The sequence below is a fragment of the Schistocerca piceifrons genome, chromosome 2 (assembly GCF_021461385.2).
Source record: "Schistocerca piceifrons isolate TAMUIC-IGC-003096 chromosome 2, iqSchPice1.1, whole genome shotgun sequence".
NCBI lineage: Eukaryota > Metazoa > Arthropoda > Insecta > Orthoptera > Acrididae > Schistocerca > Schistocerca piceifrons.
The window spans coordinates 30,993,870-31,018,095 of NC_060139.1; the positions used below are offsets into that span (position 1 = coordinate 30,993,870).

At 44.2% G+C, this 24,226-nt stretch overlaps 1 protein-coding gene across 2 annotated transcripts in view; it reads left to right on the forward strand.

Moving 5' to 3' along the window:
- LOC124776588 (leukocyte elastase inhibitor-like) overlaps positions 1-9,761 on the forward strand; it is a 53,522-nt gene extending 43,761 nt beyond the window's left edge. For both annotated transcript variants that reach the window (XM_047251648.1, XM_047251647.1), the window contains exons 4-5: positions 4,881-5,158; positions 8,470-9,761. In XM_047251648.1, the coding sequence (XP_047107604.1) occupies positions 4,881-5,158; positions 8,470-8,707 (516 nt within the window). In that variant the 3' untranslated portion in view covers positions 8,708-9,761. The remainder of the gene's footprint in view (positions 1-4,880; positions 5,159-8,469) is intronic.
- The last annotated feature ends 14,465 nt before the right edge of the window (positions 9,762-24,226 follow it).

Genomic DNA, 24,226 nt, shown 5'->3' on the forward strand with positions numbered 1-24,226 from the left:
TTCTCGGAGATGAAGCAGCTTGCACAGGATAGAGTATCATGAGCTGCAGCAAACTAGTCTCCAGACTGAAAACTACTACTACTGATGCCATACTGAAACCAAATTTCACAATAATTCTCCCAGCGCCACCGTGGACATGTCAAACGGTGGGAAGTTTGTCAGACCGCCTCTTACGCACGTCGCACCCCTTCTCTTGATGTCTCTGTCATGGAGATAAGATCCACGATGACCAGCGTTGAGATCACACGGGTTTATCAAGAGTGGTGGAGAAAAACTTTTCAGACACACCGGCGCTTAGAATCGACAGGAAGAGGCCTCAGGATATGTAAAGAGAGTTACAAAACGACTCCTTTCCTTGGGGCGTTAATTCTTACAAATTTAGCGGTAGGACAACTCGCAGCGCGTTTTTGAGGACGTTTTAGGCCTTCGTTAAAGACATTGTACGGCTGCATCCCCCGTTGAGCGTAATCGCACCCATTTGGAGTGCAGTTAGACTGCAGTTTTTGCTTTCGTTTACAGGTTCGAAATACTAGGGATCGTCCAATACCATTTGACGAAGTTCGAACTTGATACGAAGCAGCAAATGGTGTTCATGAATTTCAGCCCGCATCTCCACAACCTCCCGTGGCGTAATCATTGAGTGTGCAACATGACACATCTGTAAATAAAACGACAAAGGGGCCCCTAAGACAGCCACTAAGGCACAACCCTCTGTGGCGCCTACAAGTCTTCACTGTGTGTTTTAGAAATAAACCTTCACGGAGACAACCTGAGAAGTAGACTTTGGCACCTGCAAGCTGGCAACCCCTTGACACCCCTATTCCATATTCCAACATGAGGGCGCCTAGGACTGCTTCACAGGTAGTCTGTGTAAAGGCATACTTTTTAAAATTCTCAGTAGAGGTTTGTGGGTGCCACCGAGGCTTTTGCCGCACTGGGTTTCTTACAGGGACCCTTGTCGTTTTATTCATGCATGTGTTAATATCGTATCGTCGGTGATCACGTCACAGCAGGATGCGAAACAAGTGGGCTGAAAATGCACGAGTACACTTTGCTGCTCTGTATCACGTTCGAATTTCGTCGAATATTTTTCAACGATCCCTAATGTATCTAACGTGTACATGAAACCAAAAATTGCCGTCATGCTGCATTCCAAACCGATGTTATCACGCTCAATGTGTTTGGGGCCCTACAATTGCCTTAGCGAAGGTTTATAAGGGTCAAGAGGTGTCAGCAGTGTCAAAGGCTGTCAACAGTCTCGTTTCCCCCTGCGGGTCTGGAGGTTAGAATAGGCCTGAGGTATTCCTGCCTGTCGTGAGAGGCGACTAAAAGGAGTCGCTCACGTTTCAGCCTTCATGTGACGGTCCCCTGTAAGGTTTGAACTCCCGTTTTTCAAAATCTTTGGGAAGGGCGCCTTACATGGTGCATAGAGTCCATCATGCACTGAGACCTCTCGCATCCTTCGTCGATGTGGATCTACACTTCCGCTCACTCTCCAGCTGTTGGGCGAGGTCACCCACCCCACAACACATGGTCAGCCAGCCATGGTAATCTGCTCTCTTGTTTTGATCTCTTGATGTTTCTTGCGTGTCTCTGTGGTTTACTTGTCGGATTTTGTCCATTTTAATGTTTGTTGCCCTTCTGTCATTCTTTTTTTAGTTCTTGATTATTTTACTCCCAACCTTGTGGAATTATTTTAATCGGAACAAGGGACCGATGACCGAAGCAGTTTGGTCCCTCCCCCATCTTATAAACCAGCCAACCAACCGAAGTCTTGTTGCTCATCGCGGTGACAAATGTTTTCGGCCGCGAAATGTTAGAGAATAAACGCCCCAATGAAACGGTGGGTTTAGTTGACGCTCTTTGCGTAATCTCATGAGGGCTTGTCGTGGCGATTCTGAAAGTTGGGTGTTTTCTCAGCCACCCATAACCACACTGTGATTTCTACGGAGCTTGTGGCGTTTCTGACGTCTACCGCAGAGGCGTCAAGAGGACCGAAATGTGGGTAAGGAGTAGCCTGGCGACCTTCCCATTGTGCGACTGGTCGACGGTGGCACTAGGATGAGTCGTGCTGAAATTTGGTGCCAGGTTGACGTCATGAACCCTCCCCACTACTCGCATGAAGTTGAGGTGTGGCTTTATTTTCCGCTTATGTCGACATCTTTGTCTGAAGAGCCACCAAGCTAGGGTTCCACGTCAGACAGCGCCACGCTTTCGCATCATCACAGGAAGAGGTTGTAAGTACCTTTCTGCCGCGTCAACTGCTTTGGTGTAAATGCGCTGTCTCATCTTACCGAGACAAATGTAATTTCTGCCCAGTTCTCTTAGTGTTTGAACACTGCTACTTCTCGTGTGTAAGGGAGACGTAGTAACCATACGGCCAGTAATCTCAGTTCAAGAGTTGTATTCGACCTGTTGAAGAAGAAAATGTTATTGAGCGTGACATCATGCGTGTCTGTTTCATATTTTGTCAGAAATGTGTTCAAAATCGCTAAGACAGTTGCGTACAGAACTACTAAGACTAAGTCAGTCGAGTTACGTTTTCAATATATTTGAGTCATCAGTCTTCTACGTGGTTCGAGGCGACCCGACAAGAATTCTTCCCTTCTACCCATCTCTCCATCTTCAAGTAGCACTTGCAACCTACGTCCTCAATTACATGTTGGCTGTAAACGTGCACTCTCACAAATTTCTTTCTCAAGATCGATAGTTAATACTAGTAGACTTGCATTGGCCAGGAGCGCTCTGTCTGCCAGTGATGGCCTGATTTTTATGTCCCCGTCACTTCGTGGGTCATCAGATGTTATTTTGCTTCAATGGTAGCAGATTTCTTTAACCTAGGTTACTCCGTGGTCTCCTACCCTGATGATACTTCTGACGCTGATCTGATCTCATTACTGTAGATACTCAGTCAGTACACTTTGCGACCATTGTGCTGGAGTATTTTCATGATGAAGGAACGAAACTATCAAATCCAGAGTCCTGAGGGATGGTTAGAAGAGCTTCAACACCTTAAGGCGGCCATTGTGGGCCTTTAATTTCGCGTTTTGTATTTCCTGGTAGGTCAGCCTCAATTCATAAAAAAATCCCATATTTTGAAAACAATGTTTTCTTTAGCTAGTTTTCTTACTGCAACATGGAGTGCGTAAGTAGCGAGTTTACGTTAGCAGAGAGCAATCTGAAATTAGCCTCCAGAAACTACGTGAATCGTCTAAATATCGCGGAATGATTATCGTAGTTTTGGTATACTGTCGTCGAAGTCAGAGTGAAAAATGTTTTGACATGCGTTTCTGTTCAGTTTTCTTCATAGCTGTTTCTCAACAGGAGTGGATAAGCAGATATTTTCGTTGTAATATAGGCGTAATTAACAGATTGACTGTCCTACGTGAACAGCGCTTCGCAGACTTACTGTGAACTGAAAAGTGCTCTTAACTTTCGTGAGCCGTGGGAAACATGCTTCCCGCTACAATGAACTCGCTCCTAGTCCCGTGGGATTCACAGTTGCCACCTCTGTACGGTGCTACCACCTAGCGAACAGTATAGGGTACAACTTCCAATCGGAAGTTCCCGCCGTTTTTGCTGTACCTTCGCGCTGAGGCATTGTACAGCTGAGTGTTGCTCTGTATAGGAGCCTATCAATGCTGTTTGCGTGACATTTTGTGATTTTTTTTTTTTTTTTTTTCCTCAAAGCTATAGTATAATGTAAATACTTTTGATTTACCTAAAATTATGGAGGAAAACATAAAATTGGAACGAGGAGAATTCCAGTTTGAAGCAAAAGGAGCCATTTCTGCAGTAAAATGGATGGATAACCGTCCAGTCATTTTCCTGTCCTCAATTCATGACCCATGAGAAACAGCCAAAGTGAAAAGGAAAAACAAGGATGGTACTAGTACAGAGATTTCTTGTCCTGAATTTGTGGCAGAATACAACAAAATAATGGGTGGTGTCGTTTAGTTTGATCAATTACGAGAAAGGTATGCTATTCGCGTATGTTCTGTAAAATGGTGGCACAGAATATTTTATTACCTGGTAGACGTTGCTGCAGTGAACAGTTTTATCTTGTGGAAAATAAGTACAAGAGAAAGTGGACAGCATGATCAGCTGACATACAGGATCCATCTAGCCAGACAATTGATCGCTGGCTTCTCATCCCAAAAAAGGCGTGGACAAAAACCCGTCTTTCTGGCAAAAAGGGGTAAAGTATCTGAAGATTTTCGTCATGTGTCTGTAGGGGAGCATCAACCCATTTTAGGGGAAACCTACTGGACGTGCCGTCATTGTAGTACCAAAGCTGCGGAAAAGAGCACTCGCTGTGTTCGTACATATTGTCAAATACCACTTTGCATAGACCCATGTTTCAGAAAATTTCATGGCAAGTAATTGTGAACAATCATTGTAATAAGAGAAGTAAATCCATCAAATAAATATGACGTATATTGAAAAAGTTGTTTTTGTCATTTAACTCCAAGGAAGGGCAGTGGGAAGAATACTTCCCACATTGTTGTGTGAATTCACTTTCACAGTTGGAGCGAATTTAATATTCCGTATGATAAATATACCTATCTGTTAACTACTATCTGCTCTCAATTCATTAAAAAAACTGCTCAATAACTTTGCCCACGAAAGGGTTAAACCACTCATTGAGAATTAGCTTAGGAAATGATGTAAATACATTTTCAGGAAATGTTATAGTTACGCCTTCTCTGCTTCACCCCCCTTAAAATGCCTGATGACTACGAGCTTTCTTTTGCGTCTGCGTGACCACTGTGAGCAGCTCGTCTGAGGATAGCTCCAGGTGGCCTCGGACGAGCGTACCGGCGCGTGCGGCTGCGTCACGGCGAGCGCAGTCCCTCGTGACCGTGACCTTTGTCCCGCAGGTGCTGGGTCTGCCGTACAAGGACGAGGACTTCGCGCTGTTCCTGGTGCTCCCCGACAAGCCGGGTGTGTCCGGCCTCTCGCGGCTGGAGCAACAGCTGTCTCCAGCGGCGCTGATCCAGCTGCTGGACTCGGCAGACTGGAGCGAACTGCCCTTCTACGTCCCTCGCATGAAACTCGAAGCTTCCTTCAACCTCAACGATGCCCTTGTCGCCGCCGGAGTCACGGACATGTTCGACGCTTCCAAAGCAGATCTGTCTGGCATCCTCAGCCCCAATAGGTGAGCAAAGACCCATTTTCCAACTGTGTTGGCATTGCTCATTTCTGTGTACGAAATATGAAACCATCTCTGTATACGTCCAACACCAAACTGCCACAATCTGTTGTATACTGCCTGGTCATTACCTCCACTATTAAGTCTGCTGTCTTTCGTGGTTATTAAGATAGAAAGTAAAAATCTTCAAGGGTGTTACGGTGCGCCATGCCTCTTTCAATTTTGTCTTGCATAATTAACGCTCGGAACACTACTGGGCCTTTTTCAGAGTCTTCTAGAGCCTTCGGTTATCTAAACACTGCACAATGTTGAGCTAACCCGTAGCACCAGAAGATCAGTGCAGATAGGTCGAAACGCCGAATATGAAAGAAGAAATTGAACACGATGCAGCCTAACACCCTAGAAGATTTAACCATCATCTGCATTCCCTTCTATCCTGTACCGAATCTCTCTCATTGATTATCAAATGAAGAGGACAAATATAGCTCGGCACATTTTCTGCCAACCTCTCGCTTCCTGTGAACCCAAATACTATACACACATTGTACTTCGTAAAAATTTCGTGTCTTTGTATATAGTCATAACTGTTAAGGGCGTGGTCCATATCTTTCGTTGGTTCTCTCGTAAATATTATTGTAAGCTCTTGCTCGGACTTGAAAAGCTGTAATTTTGACAGTGCACTTGGGAATTGTGCGTCCTCATACATCTACGGGATCTTTTAAAGACTGTTCAAGCTCTTAATGTGTCTTGTAATCAACTGTTGATAAAATACCTGAATGCGCTGAATAGGTTAATTGGAGCACATCATTTGTATTGAGAGATAAATAGAAAGACTTGCTGGTCATAAGGACTGGTTGCAAGTATATTTATTACCAGATGTTCCTCTGCATGATGAATGTAGGAGACCTTTGCTATAACATTTTTAGAATTTCCAAACACTGTGACTAAAACTGGACTAGTCTACATCCACACGATTACTCCGCAGTTCGCACTTACATTCCTGCCAGAAGGTTCATCGATCCACTTTAACACTACTTCCCTACCTTACCACTTTCGAACAGAGTACAGGATAAAAGAACACTTCAATATTGCTTTTATTTCCGCCAATGATCACAAAAAGTTTGGTCCCCAGACTACAGGTATCGGTCAACAATGACCATCTTCAGGTCTGTTTTATACGTTGTACTAATAGAATAAACCCGTAGTGGCATCGTCACCAAATACACACAAAATCAGCTTATTATCGTCGCATGGATTTAAAATATGGTGTGAAGCAGGTCACAGTTCAGGCAGTCATAATGTGCCTACTGTTAAGAGTAACAGCTCGAACTGTAACCTAGTTTACACCACATATGCGACGATAAGAAGCTGATTTTGTGTGTGTGTGTTGTGGCGATGCCGCTATAGCTTTATTACATTAAGACACGTTACAAAACGGCTATCTAATCCTGTCACTGGCCGAAACCGGTACTCTAAGGACCAAAAGTTTTGTAATCATTGGCGGAAATAAAAAGAATTCATTATACGCTTCTTGGATCACTGTTTCAATCCACGACCATGTGGCGACTTGTGAAATTTAAATATTTCCATGAGAGCGCTGACGACACTCTTACTTTATTGCGATGATCATTTGTCTTTAGGTAGGTTAGTCAGCAGAAATGGCGGCCCAGACCAGTACTTTTTGAGGATGCAGGGACGATGGGACTGCAACATGGGGCTTTTCGGTTCCCCATATGCGCCAGTTCTGTTTATTGACGAAGCCGTCCAGGTAAAAATAAGCTTTGTCAGTAAACCAAATGCTGCCCACATGCATATCGCCGTCATCAATCCTGTGCACTATATCGTTAGCGAATGTCTCTCGTGCAGCAATGGTAGCGGCGCTGAGGGGTTGCCGCGTTTGAATTTTGTGTGGATAGAGGTGTAAACTCTGGCGCATGAGACGATACGTGGACGTTGGCGTCATTTGGACCGCAGCTGCAACACGGCGAACGGAAACCCGAGGCCGCTGTCGGATCACCTGCTGCACTAGCTGCGCGTTTCCCTCTGTGGTTGCCGTACGCGGTCGCCCTACCTTTCCAGCACGTTCATCTGTCACGTTCCCAGTCCATTGAAATTTTTGAAACAGATCCTTTATTGTATCGCTTTTCGGTCCTTTGGTTACATTAAACCTCCGTTGAAAACTTCGTCTTGTTGCACCAACACTGTGTTCTAGGCGGTGGAATTCCAACACCAGAAAAATCCTCTGTTCTAAGGAATAAACCATGTTGTCTACAGCACACTTGCACGTTGTGAACAGCACACGCTTACAGCAGAAAGACGACGTACAGAATGGCGCACCCACAGACTGCGTTGTCTTCTATATCTTTCACATCACTTGCAGCGCCATCTGTTGTTGAAAATTGTAACTACTGTAATTTCGAAAGTTTGTCCGCATGAAAATGTACTGTTGTCCCAAGCATATTGCAACAAACGGTGTATTTCTATCGCTGCTCGTTTAGTTTTTATTGCCGTTTCAAATATACCGGTCATTTTTGAAACACCCTGTATCTTCCACTTGCCCGTCACTTGAAACTTCCTTGCAGATTAAAACTGTGTGCCGGACCGAGACTCGAACTCGGGACCTCTGCCTTTCGCGGGCAAGCGCTGTACCAACTGAGCTACCCAGGCAGGACTCACGCCCCGTCCTCACAGCTTTACTTCTGCCAGTACCTCGTCTCCTACCTTCCAAACTTTACAGAAGCTCTCCTGCCCTGCGAACCTTGCAGAACTAGCGCTCCCGAAAGAAAGGATATTGCGGAGACATGGCTTTGCCACAGCCTAGGGATTGTTTCCAGAAAGGCAGAAGTCCCGAGTTCGAGTCTCGGTCCGGCACACAGTTTTAATCTGCGAGGAAGTTTCATATCAAATGGTTCAAATGGCTCTGAGCACTATGGGACTTACCTTCTGAGGTCACCAGAACTACTTAAATCTAACTAACCTAAGGACATCACACACATCCATGCCCGAGGCAGGATTCGAACCTACGACCGTAGCGGTCGCGCGCTTCCAGACTGTAGCGCCTAGAACCGCTCGGCCACCCCGACCGGCATTTCATATCAGCGCACACTCCGCTGCAGAGTGAAAATCTCATTGTGCCTGTCACTTGTTTGCTTTCTCTTCTCTGCCTACCGCTTTCAACGCTCCTCCTCGCCTTTCCCCTTGCTTGACCCTTCTCATACTCCCTCTATTCCTTCCTCTCGCCTCGACTCCTCTGACCTGCTTGTGCCGCTTTACGGTAATGTGGCAGCCTCCTCCTTCACTGTGTAACCTTCTTGCAGGACGGTGCCCCTGTACGTGAGCGACGTGGTCCACCGCGTGGTGATGGACATCACCGAGTCCGGCACGGAGGCGGCGGCCGCGACGGTGGCGACGGCGTCGCGCTCCGGCAGCAGCTACAAGTTCGTCGTGGACCGGCCCTTCCTCTTCGTGCTGCAGCACCGGCGCTCCGGCGTGCCGCTCTTCTGGGGCAGCGTCGTGCGGCCCACTCCGCGCTACCCCCTCTCCGGCACCCTCTGAGGCAGCGGCGCGCCTCACACCGACAGATCTAGGAGCGATAACCTGGCCGCGGGCGGGTCACTCAGATCCCCAGCCGCTTTCTCCGCGGCCGCCCCTCTGTTGACACGCGGCCTTCACCTAGCAACATGTACGTGAATGGTGCGAGGCCTCCGTCCTGTCAGATCTCTGCACTTATCTCAGGAGCTGTCCGCCGTAATTTGGCTGCAGATAGCTAACTCAAAATTATACTGTCTAGCTGCGAAATAAGGCGAATAACTTGACGATATAAATCTCTATAGTGTTCAAGTTCCTAATTGCATCGGTGAACAAAAACCTGAATCTAACTACTATTTTACTAGTAATCTAACCATTCTTTCCGCCTTGCAAGCATGTCACTCATCCCCTCCCCTTATCCCAGATGTCACATCATATGACTACTTCTGCTAATAAGAACAGCGAGAAAAACAACTGACCGGGGAGTGCTACACGTTATCACTCCTCACAAAAATCTTCTATTTGAACAATCCTTTGACAGCTGAACTGTCACGTCACTCTTAATCTCCAGTACAAAACATGGCTCTTGCCACGGTAGTGACAGTACTTGAGTGTAGGTCACGCATACCTTTACGTTACGCTATTTTTTTTTTTCAATTTGAAGTGATGGAACTCTTCCATTTTCCACCTGTCCATTATCAGAAAGCAACCACTTCATGTGTTCCTCATCATCGGAAGCTCAATAGTGTATTAATTTAAAAGAAATACTTACGCTCTGCAATGGAAGGTACCTGTAATGTTACCACTAGATAAAAATTTATGCTGGAATGGCAATCATACAGGAGCCCAGCCATCCCTGTAGTCTGCATTAATCTTACCGATTGAGTTATCAAAGCACCGACCCACATTCCTACTCCATACTTTCGGCGTTTTCTGTCGCCAGCAACAAGTTTTACTCTGTCACTGTATTATCGCTTATTTGCAAAGTAGTTGTGAGCAGTGCTTTTGGTACTGCAAAGCCAAAGATTTAATGTATGAATAATTTTAATGGAGTGTAAATAAATACTGACACTTCCAAATATTTATTGACTCATAATAAAACTTCATGATAAATTCTTATTTTCATTGGAGAATACATAATTATATTAATAAAATACCTTACTGCACTGAAAATAGTAACCCTTCAAACAACAAAGTACATCAAGACACCAATCAACAAAATAAAACGATTCTAAACCATGGAAGTGTTTGAAAAGGGCACAAAGCCGCCGCTTCCAAATTCGGCACAAATTAGAGACTGAATGTGCATAACAAGACGACGCAAAGCACTTCAACATTTCCAAATGGTTCAGATCGCTATCGTGTAATAAAACACACACACACACACACACACACACACACACACACACACACACACACACACACACACACACACAAAGCGATCATTTCAGCCTAATATGAACAGTTACATGTGATGTACACTGAAGAGCCAAAGAAACTGGTCCACCTACCAAATATTGTGTAGAGTCCACGTAAGCACGCAGAAGTGCCGCAACACGACGTGGCATGAACTCAGACTAATGTCTGATGTAGTGCTAAAGGGAATTTACGCCATGAATCCTGCAGGACAACCCATAAATTCATAAGAGTACGAGGGGGTGAAGATCTCTTCTGAATAGCACGTAGCAAGGCATCTAACTAATGAACATGTCTGCGGAGTTTGGTGGCCAGCGGAAGTGTTTGAACTCAGAACGTCCCTGGAGCCGCTCTGTAGCACTTCAGGACGTGTGGGGTGTCGCATTGTCCACCTGCAATTGCCCAAGTCCGTCGGAATGCACAATGAACACGAATGGATGGACGTGATCAGACAGGATGCTTACGTACGTGTCATCTGCCAGTCGTATCTAGACATATCAGAGGTCCCATATCACTCCAATTGCGTAAGCCCCACACAGTTAGAGCCTCTAGTCTCTTGCTGATCTGCAGAGTCCTTGGAGTCATTAGGTCCTCTCCATATCCGTAGACGTCTATCCGCTTGTTACAATTTGAAGCGAGACTAATCCGACCAGGCAACATGTATCCAGTCATCAACAGTCCTATATCAATGTTGACGGGCCGAGGTGAAGCGTAAAGCTTTGTGTCGTACAGTCAAATCCTTGCCTGTTAGACATGTTCGCCGCGAGATAGTCGCATGTGCGTCAGACTTCACTATGGAGGCCGGGAAAGAGAACAGAGAAAGGTAGTGCGGTTCTTGATTGCGGAAAGAGTGTCAACAAGTGAAATTCATGCCTGAATATCTGCTGTGTAAGGACGACTTTGCCTTCCGCTCCGAAAGTCCATATCGACTACATTCCGTTGAATGGTTCGCACGTTGACACTTGTTGATCGTCCAGTATTGAAATCTGCAGCAATTTGCGGAAGTGTTGGTCTTTTGTCACGTTGAACGATTCTCTTCAGTCGTCGTTGGTCCCGTTCTTACAGGGTCTTCTTCTGGCCACAGCGATGTCGGAGATTTGTTTTATCGTATTCCTGGTACTCACGGTACACTCGTGAAATGGTCGTCCTGGAAAATTCCCACTTCATCGCTAACTCGGAGAAGCAGTCCGATAGCTCGTGCGCTCACTAGAACACTAGGTTCGAACTCACTTAAATCTTGATATTCTGCTGCGGCGGCGGGGTTCTTTCCGTCCCTTTACGACGGACCTGCACCTACCTGTGAACATTGTCTCAGCAGATAATCAGTAGGAAAGCCGAGTGAAACCTACTGTACTTCGACGTGAACCAGGCTGCAATTAAAGTCGCTAATCTACGTTTCGAGAGAGAGTTTTCACACAAATAAAAGTTTGGAAATTTTGTCCTCAATTAGCATATTTTGAAACTTAGGTGAACAAGTATCACTGCCAAGCCCGTGCTAGTTTTAAGTCACTCTCAATCCCTTTCACTCACGTTAGCAAGTTTATGGTGTTGCATTTCCCGAAAAAGTAATAGCTACAAAAATACTCATCGTTTTTGATTGAGAATGCTGGCCAAATACTAAGTATGTCGGTACCAAATGCAGTCAGTTTTTAGCCAGCGACCTGCTCAATACGCCACTCAGGAATACAAGTCTTTTCTCGTCACAAAATTGACTTAAAAATTCCGAAATTTCTACACGCCCATCGGAATAATTATGCCGTCACTTTACCACACTTTTGATGTATTAAACACTGCTAGATCGGGCAACTTATCGTTTCCATCGGAACTACTACTACTACACACGTCCGAACTGTTTCATAGCAAGGCTCCGACTCTTCCCTAGAATACTATGTGATGTGTTGGCAGAAGAGCCAACACCGTGTTGCTAGAGGAGGCCGAAATACACGCGTTTAAGCTCACGCAGGCTGGCGTGAGGTCTGGAACAGTTAAGGGAATTTTTAGTAGCAAATAAAGTACGTAGTTGATGTAATACTTAACGTTAATCCACAATTGGTGTGCATCGCCCTTGACGGTACATTAATAATAAGCTCAATATAACTGGTAATGGCGCCTTGCTAGGTCGCAGCAAATGACGTAGCTGAAGGCTATGCTAACTATCGTCTCGGCAAATGAGCGTATTTGTCAGCGAACCTTTCCTAGCAAAGTCGACTGTACAACTGGGGCGAGTGCTAGGACGTCTCTCTAGACCTGCCGTGTGGCGGCGCTCGGTCTGCAATCACAGTGGCGACACGCGGGTCCGACGTATACTAACGGACCGCGGCCGATTTAAAGGCTACCACCTAGCATGTGTGGTGTCTGGCGGTGACACCACACTGTCTTCTCTACCAGCAGAGAAAGGCGTGCGAAGAATACTGCTGTACCATTGGTCAGTTTACTCAACAGCCAATAGCAAAACAACATTCTCCCGCGTCAGTCCGTGCTTTCCATCAATAACCAATCGCAAAATAGTAAACCTAACGACTACACTTTGCTGTCGTAATTATCTAATATGCTGAGGTTTTTGTTTATGCATGAAGTTATTTACTATTGTTATTTATACCTGAATTAACTTTCCCTTTACCATAAACTTACTTCACAAATCTATTCTACCAAAATCTCCTTTGTCCATATCCATACTACTTCGAAATGTTCCCAAACTAAATTCTACTACATAACTCTTTAAACAATTATCTTCATATTATCCTTAAACCACACTCACGCATCATTCATACTGCTAAAACACATTTATAACATTTTACATACACAAGACATAACACTTTATGAAAATACTAGAACAATTTATGAAAGACATTCTATTACTTTAGTGCACTGTAGTGGGCACAATCGAAACTAAATCAGTCTCCTATCCAGTATTGTCCTCTATCGGCTGATACATAAACTACGTGTGCATCCAGTCTGGCGTCACCATCTGACACTATCCAGCTCTGAGACACATCTCCCACTTAACCGCCTCCAGGGCAAGATCGTTATAAGGCGCTACGACTCACCGCCACTGTAGCAGCAGTAACTGATCCAACAACTGCACCAGACACTGTATTATATAGACGTTGCTGACCGCAGCGCCGTTTTCTGCCTTTTTACCTATCTCTGCATCTGAATACGTGTGCGTATACCAGTTCCTCTGGCGCTTCAGTGTAATTGATTTGAGCAAACTTCACTGCCAAGTATACAGGATCTTCCAGAAACTCTGCGAGAAGTTTTAAGGGATCGTAGATCAGAGTATTATGTTTGGAATGTTCTGTCAGTAATTTGCACGAACAGTTAAATATGCCCAATGCGTCAATACATACTTGTACACCTTCTCGTGCAACTCCGGAGAGCATGCGAGGATACTGTCAGATTTGGTGGAATGAATCAGTGATTCGAGGATCAGCTTAGGTCTAGTAACAAACAGTACTCTTCATATGTCCGCAAATAAAGCAATCAAGGGGCAGTCGAGTCAGAAGAACGCTTTGTGACGCAATAGGTTCTCGTAGTCCCATAATTTCTCCCCAAAACGGACAAGTAGCTGTTATCGCACATGGGCACTGTAGTGTGCAGGGGACTCACCATGTTGGAACAAGAGGCCTCTGTGCACAGTAAGCGGTAGATTGTCCAGCAGTTCCGGAAGTGTTTCCGCCCACACGTTAACGGTGAACCATTGTTCTTGCGATCTAACAGCAGCCGCACGCGGGTCGCTGTTGACCCAGACGTCGCTGCTCCTGCTTTTCAAATACCCATCATACGTAAAGGCAGCCACATAAGTAGGTATATAGGACAGTGAAATGAGACACTGTGAAAAGTATTTAAACCGACAAACTCTGGGGGGTTGTAGGGGACATAAAAACAAATATTTTTCCCTAATGTCATTTTTTCCTATAAGGAGTATTTAAACCGGTAGAGGAAGATCTCTCTGGTGGCAAATTAATTAAACCAACAAACACTTTTCCATTTTTTTTATGACCAAGAGACAACACATTAACACGACCCAATTTCAATTACTGTAGATTTTCAAAAATGCCTCCAGTGACACGTAAAGAAAGGTTACACCGTCAGATCATGTTCTGTCTGACACGGGCAAAAACCCCAGGAGTATCCTGAATTGTTCCTGCTGCTGCTACTATCTGGGCAACCAGATCCTCTTCTGATGCAACAGGTGTTGCGTAAACAAGGTTGCGCATCTCTCCCCACACAAAAAAGTCAAGAGGGGACATCTGGGGATCGGGCAGGCCATGATACAGGACCACCTCTGCCAATCCACGTTTCTGAGAACCGTCGGTCCATGAATCGACGCACACTACGACTGAAATGTGCCGGCGCCCCGTCATGCTGGAACCACATGAGTTGTCTTGTAGGGAGCGGGACGTCTTTCAGCAATTCTGGCAATGCTTTGGCGAGAAAATTGTAATAGTGCCTGCCATTTAATGGCCTAGCTAGCAGATACGGCCCAGTTAAACAGTCCCCAACAACACCGACCCACGCATTAACGAAGAACCGCACTTGATGAGCGCTAGTAACTGTGGCATGTGGGTTATCCTCACTCCAAAGATGCGAATTGTGCATGTTGAAGACTCCATCACGCCCGAACGTTGCTTCATCGGTAAACAAACACAGAGGGTGGAAGTGTAGGATGCATTTCACGCTATTCCAGGTACCACTGCGAAAACTGTGCTCTGGGTGGATAAACAACTGGTTCCAGGTTGTGGACACGCAGTAAGTGAAATAGACGTAATAATTGCTTTCGAAGGACTGTTCTTACATTCGTCTGATTCGTCCCCATGTTACGTGCAATTGCACGAGTGCTGATTGAAGGATCCCGCTCCACATGCTGCAAGACAGCTTCCTCAAATTGCAGCGTTCTTACCGTGCGTCGGCGTCCCTGTCCAGGTAATCTGCTAAATGGCCCGGTCTCACGCAGACGTTGGTACACCACAGCAAAGATCGTATGATGCGGGATACGGCGATTACGATACTGTTGTTGATAAACCCGCTGTGCAGCTCGTCCGTTGTGGTGCGCTACGTACTATGCACCAACCATATCAGTGTACTCACTCCAGGTGTATCGCTCCATTAGTAAACAGAGACTATGCACTACCACACTGGTGGACAGCAGTTGCCTACAATTGAACAGTGTAATACCCCTTCTAACAACTGAAGAGCGTAATACGGCCTCCACCGGTTTAAATAATGCTCATAGGAAAAAATGACATTAAGGAAAAATATGTTTTGATGTCCCCTACAACCTCTGAGTTCGTCGGTGTAAATCCTTTTCACCCTGTATAACGAGCGCGGTGTGGACGTTGGTTACACAGTGAGGTGTGAGTATAAAAGTGCCTTCTTTTGGAAATCTGGAAGGAACAGTGAGAAAGTTCACCGCTGCGTCCTTTGCCTCTTAGACGTGTTCGCCGTGAGATAGTCGCATGTTTGTCAGACTTCAATATGGAGGCTGAAAAAGAGAACAGAGAGAGGTAGTGCGGTTCTTGACCGCTGAAGCAGTGTCAACAAGTGTTCATGCCCGAATTCTGCTGTGTAGGGCAGACACAGTATGCTACGTGCGCAAGTGTTTTGCTTGGAATAAACGATTTCGAGAAGTACGATGCTGCTGTGCCTGTATTATTTCGAATTATGACGCAATGTTCCTTCGGACATTAAATGTATTCGAAATTGCGGATGTGGATAACTATCAGCTGTAAAATAGAATGTCAATGAAAATTTGTGCCTGATGGATGGGCAGTGATTCTTAAGTCGGAATAACACAGGCACTGCAATATCGCATTTATCCGCAGACAACGGTCAAGTGACCTTGAAATAGTCTCTCTCCCTGTACGGGAATATATTTACAGGGTGATTAGGAGGGAAGCTACGTGTTTTGACGGGTGATAGTATTACTGATTCCGAAGAAAAAACTTGATGTGGACACAAGCCATATTCCGAATGGTTTCCGAGATAGAACACTTTTAATGTACATTTCTATTTATTTTCCGTATTATTCATTGTCATTGTTTACAACGTACCGCAGTAATACAGGGGAAGTTGAGACGAACATTTTGATATGGGACGCTTCTGGTCTATCAAGTCGGAAAACTACCTCAAACTGGCCTACAGAAAGTACCTAAGCTATAGCGCACGCTCGTCGCGAGAGGTTTTCAATATTCTCGCCATCTCTCCGCACAAACTGTTAGTCCTAAACGAAAAATAAATAAGATCTTTTTTTGTAGCAAAGTTAATTTGCTTTGTGTACTGAGACACGTTCTTGTTGGGGTGCGCGGTTTTAGAGTTATTAAAGAAAAACATACAAATGTGATATTAAACGTGTTCTATCTCGGAAACAATTCGCAATAGGGCATATGTCCATATGAAGTTTTTGGGTTGAGAATCGCTAATACTATCGCATCTAAAAGCATGTACACTCAACAGCAAAAAAAGTGGGTCCCGCCTGAATTCCAACGTGTAGGCTGCACCTGAATGTGTGCAACCAACATAGCATATCTGTGTTGCACATCGTCGCAACTGTCCACAGTACAGTCGTTGTAAAATACACAATGGGTACCGCTAGAGACTACTAGAGAACACCGGTCTTTATGACAGTCCGTCCAGATGTAAAGTAGCACCACGATAGTACAGAAGAGATCAGACAGCCCTTAACATTTGTAAACTAAACTTAATTGCAATAAGTGACATTTCAAACGTTATGGGACAACTAATTGTGTCATATAAATCGTTCAGTAATCCTTAGGCACAATTAAATATTTGAGACAGTATATGGATTTACAAAGTTGTATGGCAATTGGGAACAAGTTCTTTGCTGTCTAAAAGGTTTACCCAACACATGCTGAACGTCGTTCAACGGGGAGTGGTTTCACATCTACTTTATGTAATACTAAGCAGATAAAAGAAAAAAACGTGATTAACGGCGGCAAGCACTCTACGGAAATCTCAACACTAACAGCGAATCACAAGTAATGTCATTGTTCAAATTACTCATCAACAGTTACTTGTACACACAGTTGTACTTTAAATGACATGACCAACGTCTTCGTTCTGGATCCAGATGCAAACCCCGAACGTAAAGCCATTGTTAACCAAGCAAAGCTTTGTGCCTTATCAATACTCGATCACTAGGCAGAAAGAGATGTCAAATATTGACGTTTGCACCAGTATCAGTTACCAATTCTCAATTTGAACGTAAGTAACGATAATGTTTGTACGAAACCAAGAACCCTAACATGACAATTACCTTCTTGGTAATTAACCTCGAAAGGCGTTGTATGTTGTTGCATTGTCAAGGAACAAAGGATGCACATGTTTAAAATTGAAATGCCATCATGTAATGCTGGTGACAAGGATGCGAACCCAGCACCTAATCGGATTGTTGGATAAGTACGTAAAATCAGAATGTAGATATCACAGTTTGTCAGCAGTAGTGAGGTTGGAACCATAAATGACTGAAGTTGTATTGCCTGACCGGTATTCGAACCCGGCGCCTACCGCCGTCGTTGTCTAACCAGGACAGAAGAGAAATGCCCAATGTTGGTTCACAATTAGCGAGATGTGCGCGCGTTTAACTAGAAATAAGGCGACGAAAACGTCTATGCTGACTGAGAGTCGAACGCCGCACACGTGGTTATGAACACACGTTAATAATCAGTCATATTCAGTAGTAGCTAGGAGTAGCATGTTTAGTTGCAAACCTTAAGGCCTTTCTCATCCCTAGTAACGTGTTTCCTAATATCTGCGATATCATGGTGTTAATACTTATAAACTAATCAACGTAGATGGACTCTGTCACAGTAGTTTTTGTTATTTCAAATACATCTCTCTCTTCCCCTCCATCCATGAATACACCCTCCGTTCTCCACACAATACGCAAACGATTTCATATTATATTTACTCGTTGTTAATATCTCCTTCTGTTCCATTCCCCCAAAACTTTATAAACAAATCTAGCGGTTCCCATTGAAACTACATGTTCCCTTTTAATTGCTGCTGTCTTTACTTTCTATCATTCCTCTCAAACCTACGAAACCGTATTCTTTGATCTCCCCTTCCCTATAACCCATTCCTCGTTCTGAAAACAGTCCTTCCGTATCTCTCGGTCCTAAGATAAAACGAACTGCGGCACACATCTAAGTAAGCAATACTTTGCAAGCATTTCACGCTTATATTTTGCACGTCTGCACTTCTATCTATTCCCAGATCCGTCCCTCCCTCCTTCCTGTTACCCGTCCCTTGACGTCTGCGTCTACATCTAAATGAATACTCTGCAATTCATAATTATGTGCTTGGCAGGGGGTTCTGTGGTCTGGCGGATTAATCTTGTATTGATTTGTAAAACGTTTAGGTTCACATCTCACGTCAGGAGTGGATTTTTAACACACACAAGTAACTCTCCTTCACCCCTAGTAACTCCAAGTGCAATACGCCAGTAAGTTCCGTAGTTCAATATCCGCAATAAAGATAACATCCCTTCGCTGCCGACTGCCGCAGAGCGGCATTCGTTAGAGCTGTGACAGAAGGAGAAACCCCGGGAGGCAGAGACTGTCACCAGCAAGCCGTCGTAAACTAGAAAACGTATTTCATTTAATGAACCAATGGCCATGTAAGTTCACAAGGCTCTTCCTTTATTTGAAACTGAGACGTTGAAAATTGTGGTGCTGGACTGGGATTCGAATTCGATTTCACTGTGTTCCCCAAGACTGCAAACTCTTCTAGGCCTCCTCGAAAGGCACCTATCTGGTTTCGAATCCTGATCAGCACAAAATATTCATTATTTCATTCAAAGCCCTAGTATGTGCACTCCGAACTACTAGTGAAAAGTAGTTGCATTTTCAACGTCTCTTCGTGCGTTGTCAGCTGTAACGTGTTCGTTTCAACTCACAGCCACATGATGAGCTTTTTATCACAACATTACCAGATCAAACGTTTCCTTACATCTTTTCAAGTTCAAACATTCCTCTCCATCCTACTGGCGAAAACGGATTTGGGTTTGACGGTGTGTTCGTTGTGATCACTAACGACGATATGTTGTGGATTCAACTTCTAGCCAGCAGAGTATTTTCCATCACATCATTGAAAGTACAAACGTGCCACTCCTAGCTATTATTGGAAAAGAATTTGATAGTTAAAGTGTCTTCATGACCACGTGTGCGGGGTCTGAATTCCATTCAGCACAGAACTTTTCGTCGCCTAATGTCTAGCTAAACGTGCGCACATCTCGCTACGGGTGAACCAACAATAGCTATTTATCGTCTGTTCCTGGCTAGAAAACGACGGATCTAGATGCTGGGTTCGAATCCCAGTCGGGCAAAAACAATTCTATCGTCATTTAAGGTTCCAGCATCTCGCTATTGGTGAAAACATTTGATATTTAACTTCCGATTTTACGTTCTTCGTTAACAATCCGATTAGGTGCTGCGTTCGCATCCCTGTCACAAGCTTTACATGATGGCATTTCAATTTTAAACATGAGCATACCTTGTTCCTTGTTAATGACACCATATTAAACGTCATTGTGGATAGTTCCCAGGAAGGTAACTATTATGACAGGATTCCCAGTCCAGTACAAACATTTTCGTCATTTATTTTCAGGATCTGAATTGATAACTGATACTGGTGCAAACGTCTATACTTCACGTCTCTTTATGCCTAGTGATCGGGTCTCAATAAGGCACAAACAAAGCTTAGCTTAGTTAGCAATGGCTGTAGGTGCCGGGTTTGAATCCAGGTCCAGAACGACGACGTCGGTCATGTCATTTAAAGTTTAAATTTGTGTGCACGTAGCTGTTGATGTGTTACGAGAACAATTATATTACTGGTGATTCGCTGTTAATGTTGAGATTTCCGTAGAGTGCTTGTTGCCGTTAATCGCCTTTTTTTACTGGTTCGTCCAATATCCAGTTTCCAGAGCCACTCGCCGTTGAGCGACGTTCAGCACGTGGATGGAAAACCTTTTCGAGAGCGAAAAACTTTTTTCCAATTGTCGTACTGCATTGTAACTCCATATATTGTCTCAAGCATTTAATTTTGACTGAGGATTACTGTACGATATATCTAAAATAATCCGTTTTCTCAGAACTTTTGGAATGTCACTTGTTGTAATTAAGGTTACTTTATGAGTGTTCTGGGGTGTCTCATCGCTAAGAACGTGTTTTTTCATATGTTTTGTACGACGATATTAGTTGACAGACTGACTGCCATAAAGGCCTTTGGTTTCTACTAGTCTCTTGCGGTAACCATTGTGTGTAGTCAAACGACTGTGCCCCACGGGGTTTTGGTGTTTAGAGGACCTGCAACACAGCTACGTTATGTTGGTTGTATTCGGCAGTGACCCACTTGTTTTGCTGTCAAGTGTACCTTTCCTCCTGACTCACCCTGTATAATTGATGTGAAAGACGTAGACATATCGTTGACGACATATGGAAGTTTGGGTCTGCCCGTGGGTCTTGCTCGGATAGCCAAACAGCAAGCCGACCGCTCGCGGTAAGTGGGAAATCCGGGTTCGTGTCCCAGTACAAATTTTCATTGACATTCCATTACACAGCTGATGTTATCCATCTTCGCAAGTGCTAATACATTTAATGAATTTTGAGAAGGTAGTGTCATTGAGAGACAGTAGTCTACCAGGATAGACTCATCGTGTTATTAGCGTGCTGTACTGGATGCTGCGGTCGAAAATGACAGACGGCGGATGGTGGAAGTCATTCGGCCCGTGGTCACGGTACTGTTCGCGCTATCACGACTGAGCAGCTGAAGTTCCGGCCAAATTGTGCGCAGTAGGTTTACTACCGTCTGATAGAGGAGCAGAAGTTACTAGAATAGAATGTCAACACTTCATGTTAAAGTATAGCTCTACAATTACCGCACAGTGATACGTGGAGATTCTGAAAAATTAAAAACGCGACTTTGAAGTTCAAACGGCCAGCAATGACGACATATGGCATAATTATGTTACGGGATCATGACCGTCCACATGATCACAAAGTTGTTCCGACTACGCTGCAAAAGGTTCTCTGGGAATCCCCTTAAATATAGTCCCGAAATCTTCCCCCATGCAATTTACGTATTTTTTAGCCCTGAAGAAACACATTCGAGGCCGTAGATTCGCTTTGCACGAAGAGATGCACATCTGGGTTCAATCGCATTTCCGTAGACAACAGCAAACATTTTTCAATGAAGGCATTGAGTCTACTCTCACGGTGGGACAAATTATGTGTTAAGTTATGATGATTACTTTCAAATAATAAACAGGTTACTTACTTTCCCATTCGCCTCGTTTTAATTTCACTGTCTCGTATACATGGCGTTGGAAGCCATCATTCACTCTTCAGTGTACTAATCGCTGCCCAAATGACATACAATATTGGTAATGAGCTGGTTTTAATAACTGCACTCTCTGAAGATGGTACATCTGTAAGCTGCACTCCTGCACTCCTGCAATACTCTCCAGGTACGTGACCTGGTACCATAGCACAGGCTGTAGCATCTGTACTCCTAGAAGATTCATTGGTAAATTTACGGATCACTTCACCCTAAACATCTGGTGTTCTCATGCCACGCATTCCATCAACGACATGCTGAGGACGCAAACGCCATTCTTTATAAGCATCCACGGTGTGCAGAAAAGGTGCAGCTGTGTGGTTGTGTTCTACTAGGGAACACGAAGAGCCGAGCTTCCTTTTGCCATCGCTTTGCTGTAACACGCAACCTGTAACACCTACACCTACGGGCCATCTCCACTGGCCCAGCGCGCCCTATCCTCTTCTTACCAAAGCTTTCATCTAAATGCATTCGCACTACAAGTGTGAAGTGGGTAGTTGCACCATTGTGTTGGTACCATATTGACTATCGCATGTTGAGTGGAACATATTCCAACAACTCTGACAAAATTTCTCGAAAAAGATTAGGTAATTGTTTGCGCTCAATCGCTGCGGGAAACATGAATGGACCTATAACATCCCCCTGCTTCCCGGGATTTGCGAAATTACAAGTTAACAATGACCGTGAATTACGAATTTTGACCCGTGTCGGGATACGGCATCGGAAACCTAAGTAAATAATGATTATTTCGCGGGAAACAGGAGGCGTTATAACTTGATCGTTACTGAATGAGTAATTTCATTCAATAACGAACGGTAAATGAAATAATGGAAATGATTTGGAAATAAATTTTTCCAGTGGAAATTTTGCCGAAAGAAATTATTAAGTTGTAAAAGCAATTAAAAAATCGGTCGCCAGCTCAACTGATGAGCGATAGTACTGTTAAATACGTGAATCATTGTGTTGAAAATAAAGTTTACCTGTTTGTAGCGCAGCACGTGGAACGGGGACTTTTACGTAAGTGCTGTGTCAGGCTCAGTAGTCTCATAAAATAATGTCATAACAATCTAACTACACTTAAACATTAATGGTTAACTTTCAATAAGCATTTTGATAATTATTTTGTTCATAATTTGTCAGCTAAGTGCAATGCTGACAACACAGATAATTATCTATCGAGATTTTGAATAATGGACTGTCATTCTGTCTTTAAAATTACGTACTTTGCACAGTTTAATCTACTGATAATGAAATATATTGCCAATAATTGATTAACTATGTTTTGCATGATAATAATTCATTAATTGAGCGATTATCAGGTGGAATAAGCTTTATAGTTTCATGAAATATCCTCGAATTAACTTCAGCTGAATATGCACTGAAATAAATCTTAATAATCAAATTTATTACTTCAGTCTGTTATTAAGTTACTACGGCTGGCGTAAGCGTATTAAGTGAAACAATTAACTACGATAACCAATCGTTCAAAACAGTCTGAAATTTACTCTTCACCGTCTATGCAAATAATTTGATAATTAACATATTTTCTCTTGATAATGGCGTGACACACTCGGTTCAATAATGTAAGGATCGGAAGGAACCTACTTGGTGTTATTGTCGGGTGGAATGTAACTACAACACTTCGATTATAAAGTGCTTGTTATTAATTGTTCAACTTCAGAGAAAAGCACAGTCACTGGCAAGCCTTCTCCAATTTTATCCTACGAAAATTACTTAGACCCTACTTCCCTCGTTGTCGGTAGATCGACGGAAGTCCACGGCGGCGACACAATGTGGCAGCGGGCTTTTACTGTTGCGACTTGGGCCCACAGTGCACTTCACATTTAAGCCCTCGTTTCTTCAGCACTATGCCCATTAATCCATAATAACTTGCCCGGCCATGCTTCCAGATATGCCGACCATTACTTTCCCGTCGTACTTAGATCCACACACTAGCCGTCAGATGTAACACAGCTAGGACTAGCAGCACTCGACTGCACGTCTTACTCCTAGCACGGCGTCACTGCTACTACTAGCCGCTGGCGCGCTCCCGCGCCCAGCGGCACGACAAAACAATCTCTCTGACTTAAACGTTAACTAAATATGCCCTGACTTGCCAGTGTTAAATATTACACAATTTAAAGATAGTATTTACAATACATATTTACACTAGATAATACATCGTATACAAACAGTTTCATGTGTTAAGTAAGCGAAAAAATTCATAGCACGGACTGCGTTGTAGCGTCACAGACCGACCAAATTATCGAAGCCAGCGCAAATGTTGACAGCGAAATGATCTTGGTGGCCATGAACGAAAGTGGACTGCAGATTTTCCCGTGCCCACACGTACTGATTGCGGCGGTTGAACATATGCTCTCATGTAAAGGCTGTCTCATTCGTAAAAACTAGGTGTGTTCGGAAATTCCGGTTGAATGGCATACCTTTGCAAAAACAACTAGCAGAATCGGATTCCACGTGAAAAATCGTCTCGCTTAAGAGCAATCTTCTGTAGGCGGAAGGAGTGCAAATCATCTTCATGCCACACACGCGAAGTTGTGGAATGGCTTAAAGCATTTCTCCTGCAACACGCCGCGAGGTTTTTGAGGGTGCGTTTTCCAGCAGTGCTAACGACGCCTCTTGAAGCCCTGGTGTACGCACTGTGCGTTGATAGCCGCTTACGTCAGGCCCTCGCAGCTGCAACAGAAAATGAACGCACCGGGTTTCGAAGTAGCCCTTAAATGCGCATGTGCCATTACGAGAATGTTCCTGTGG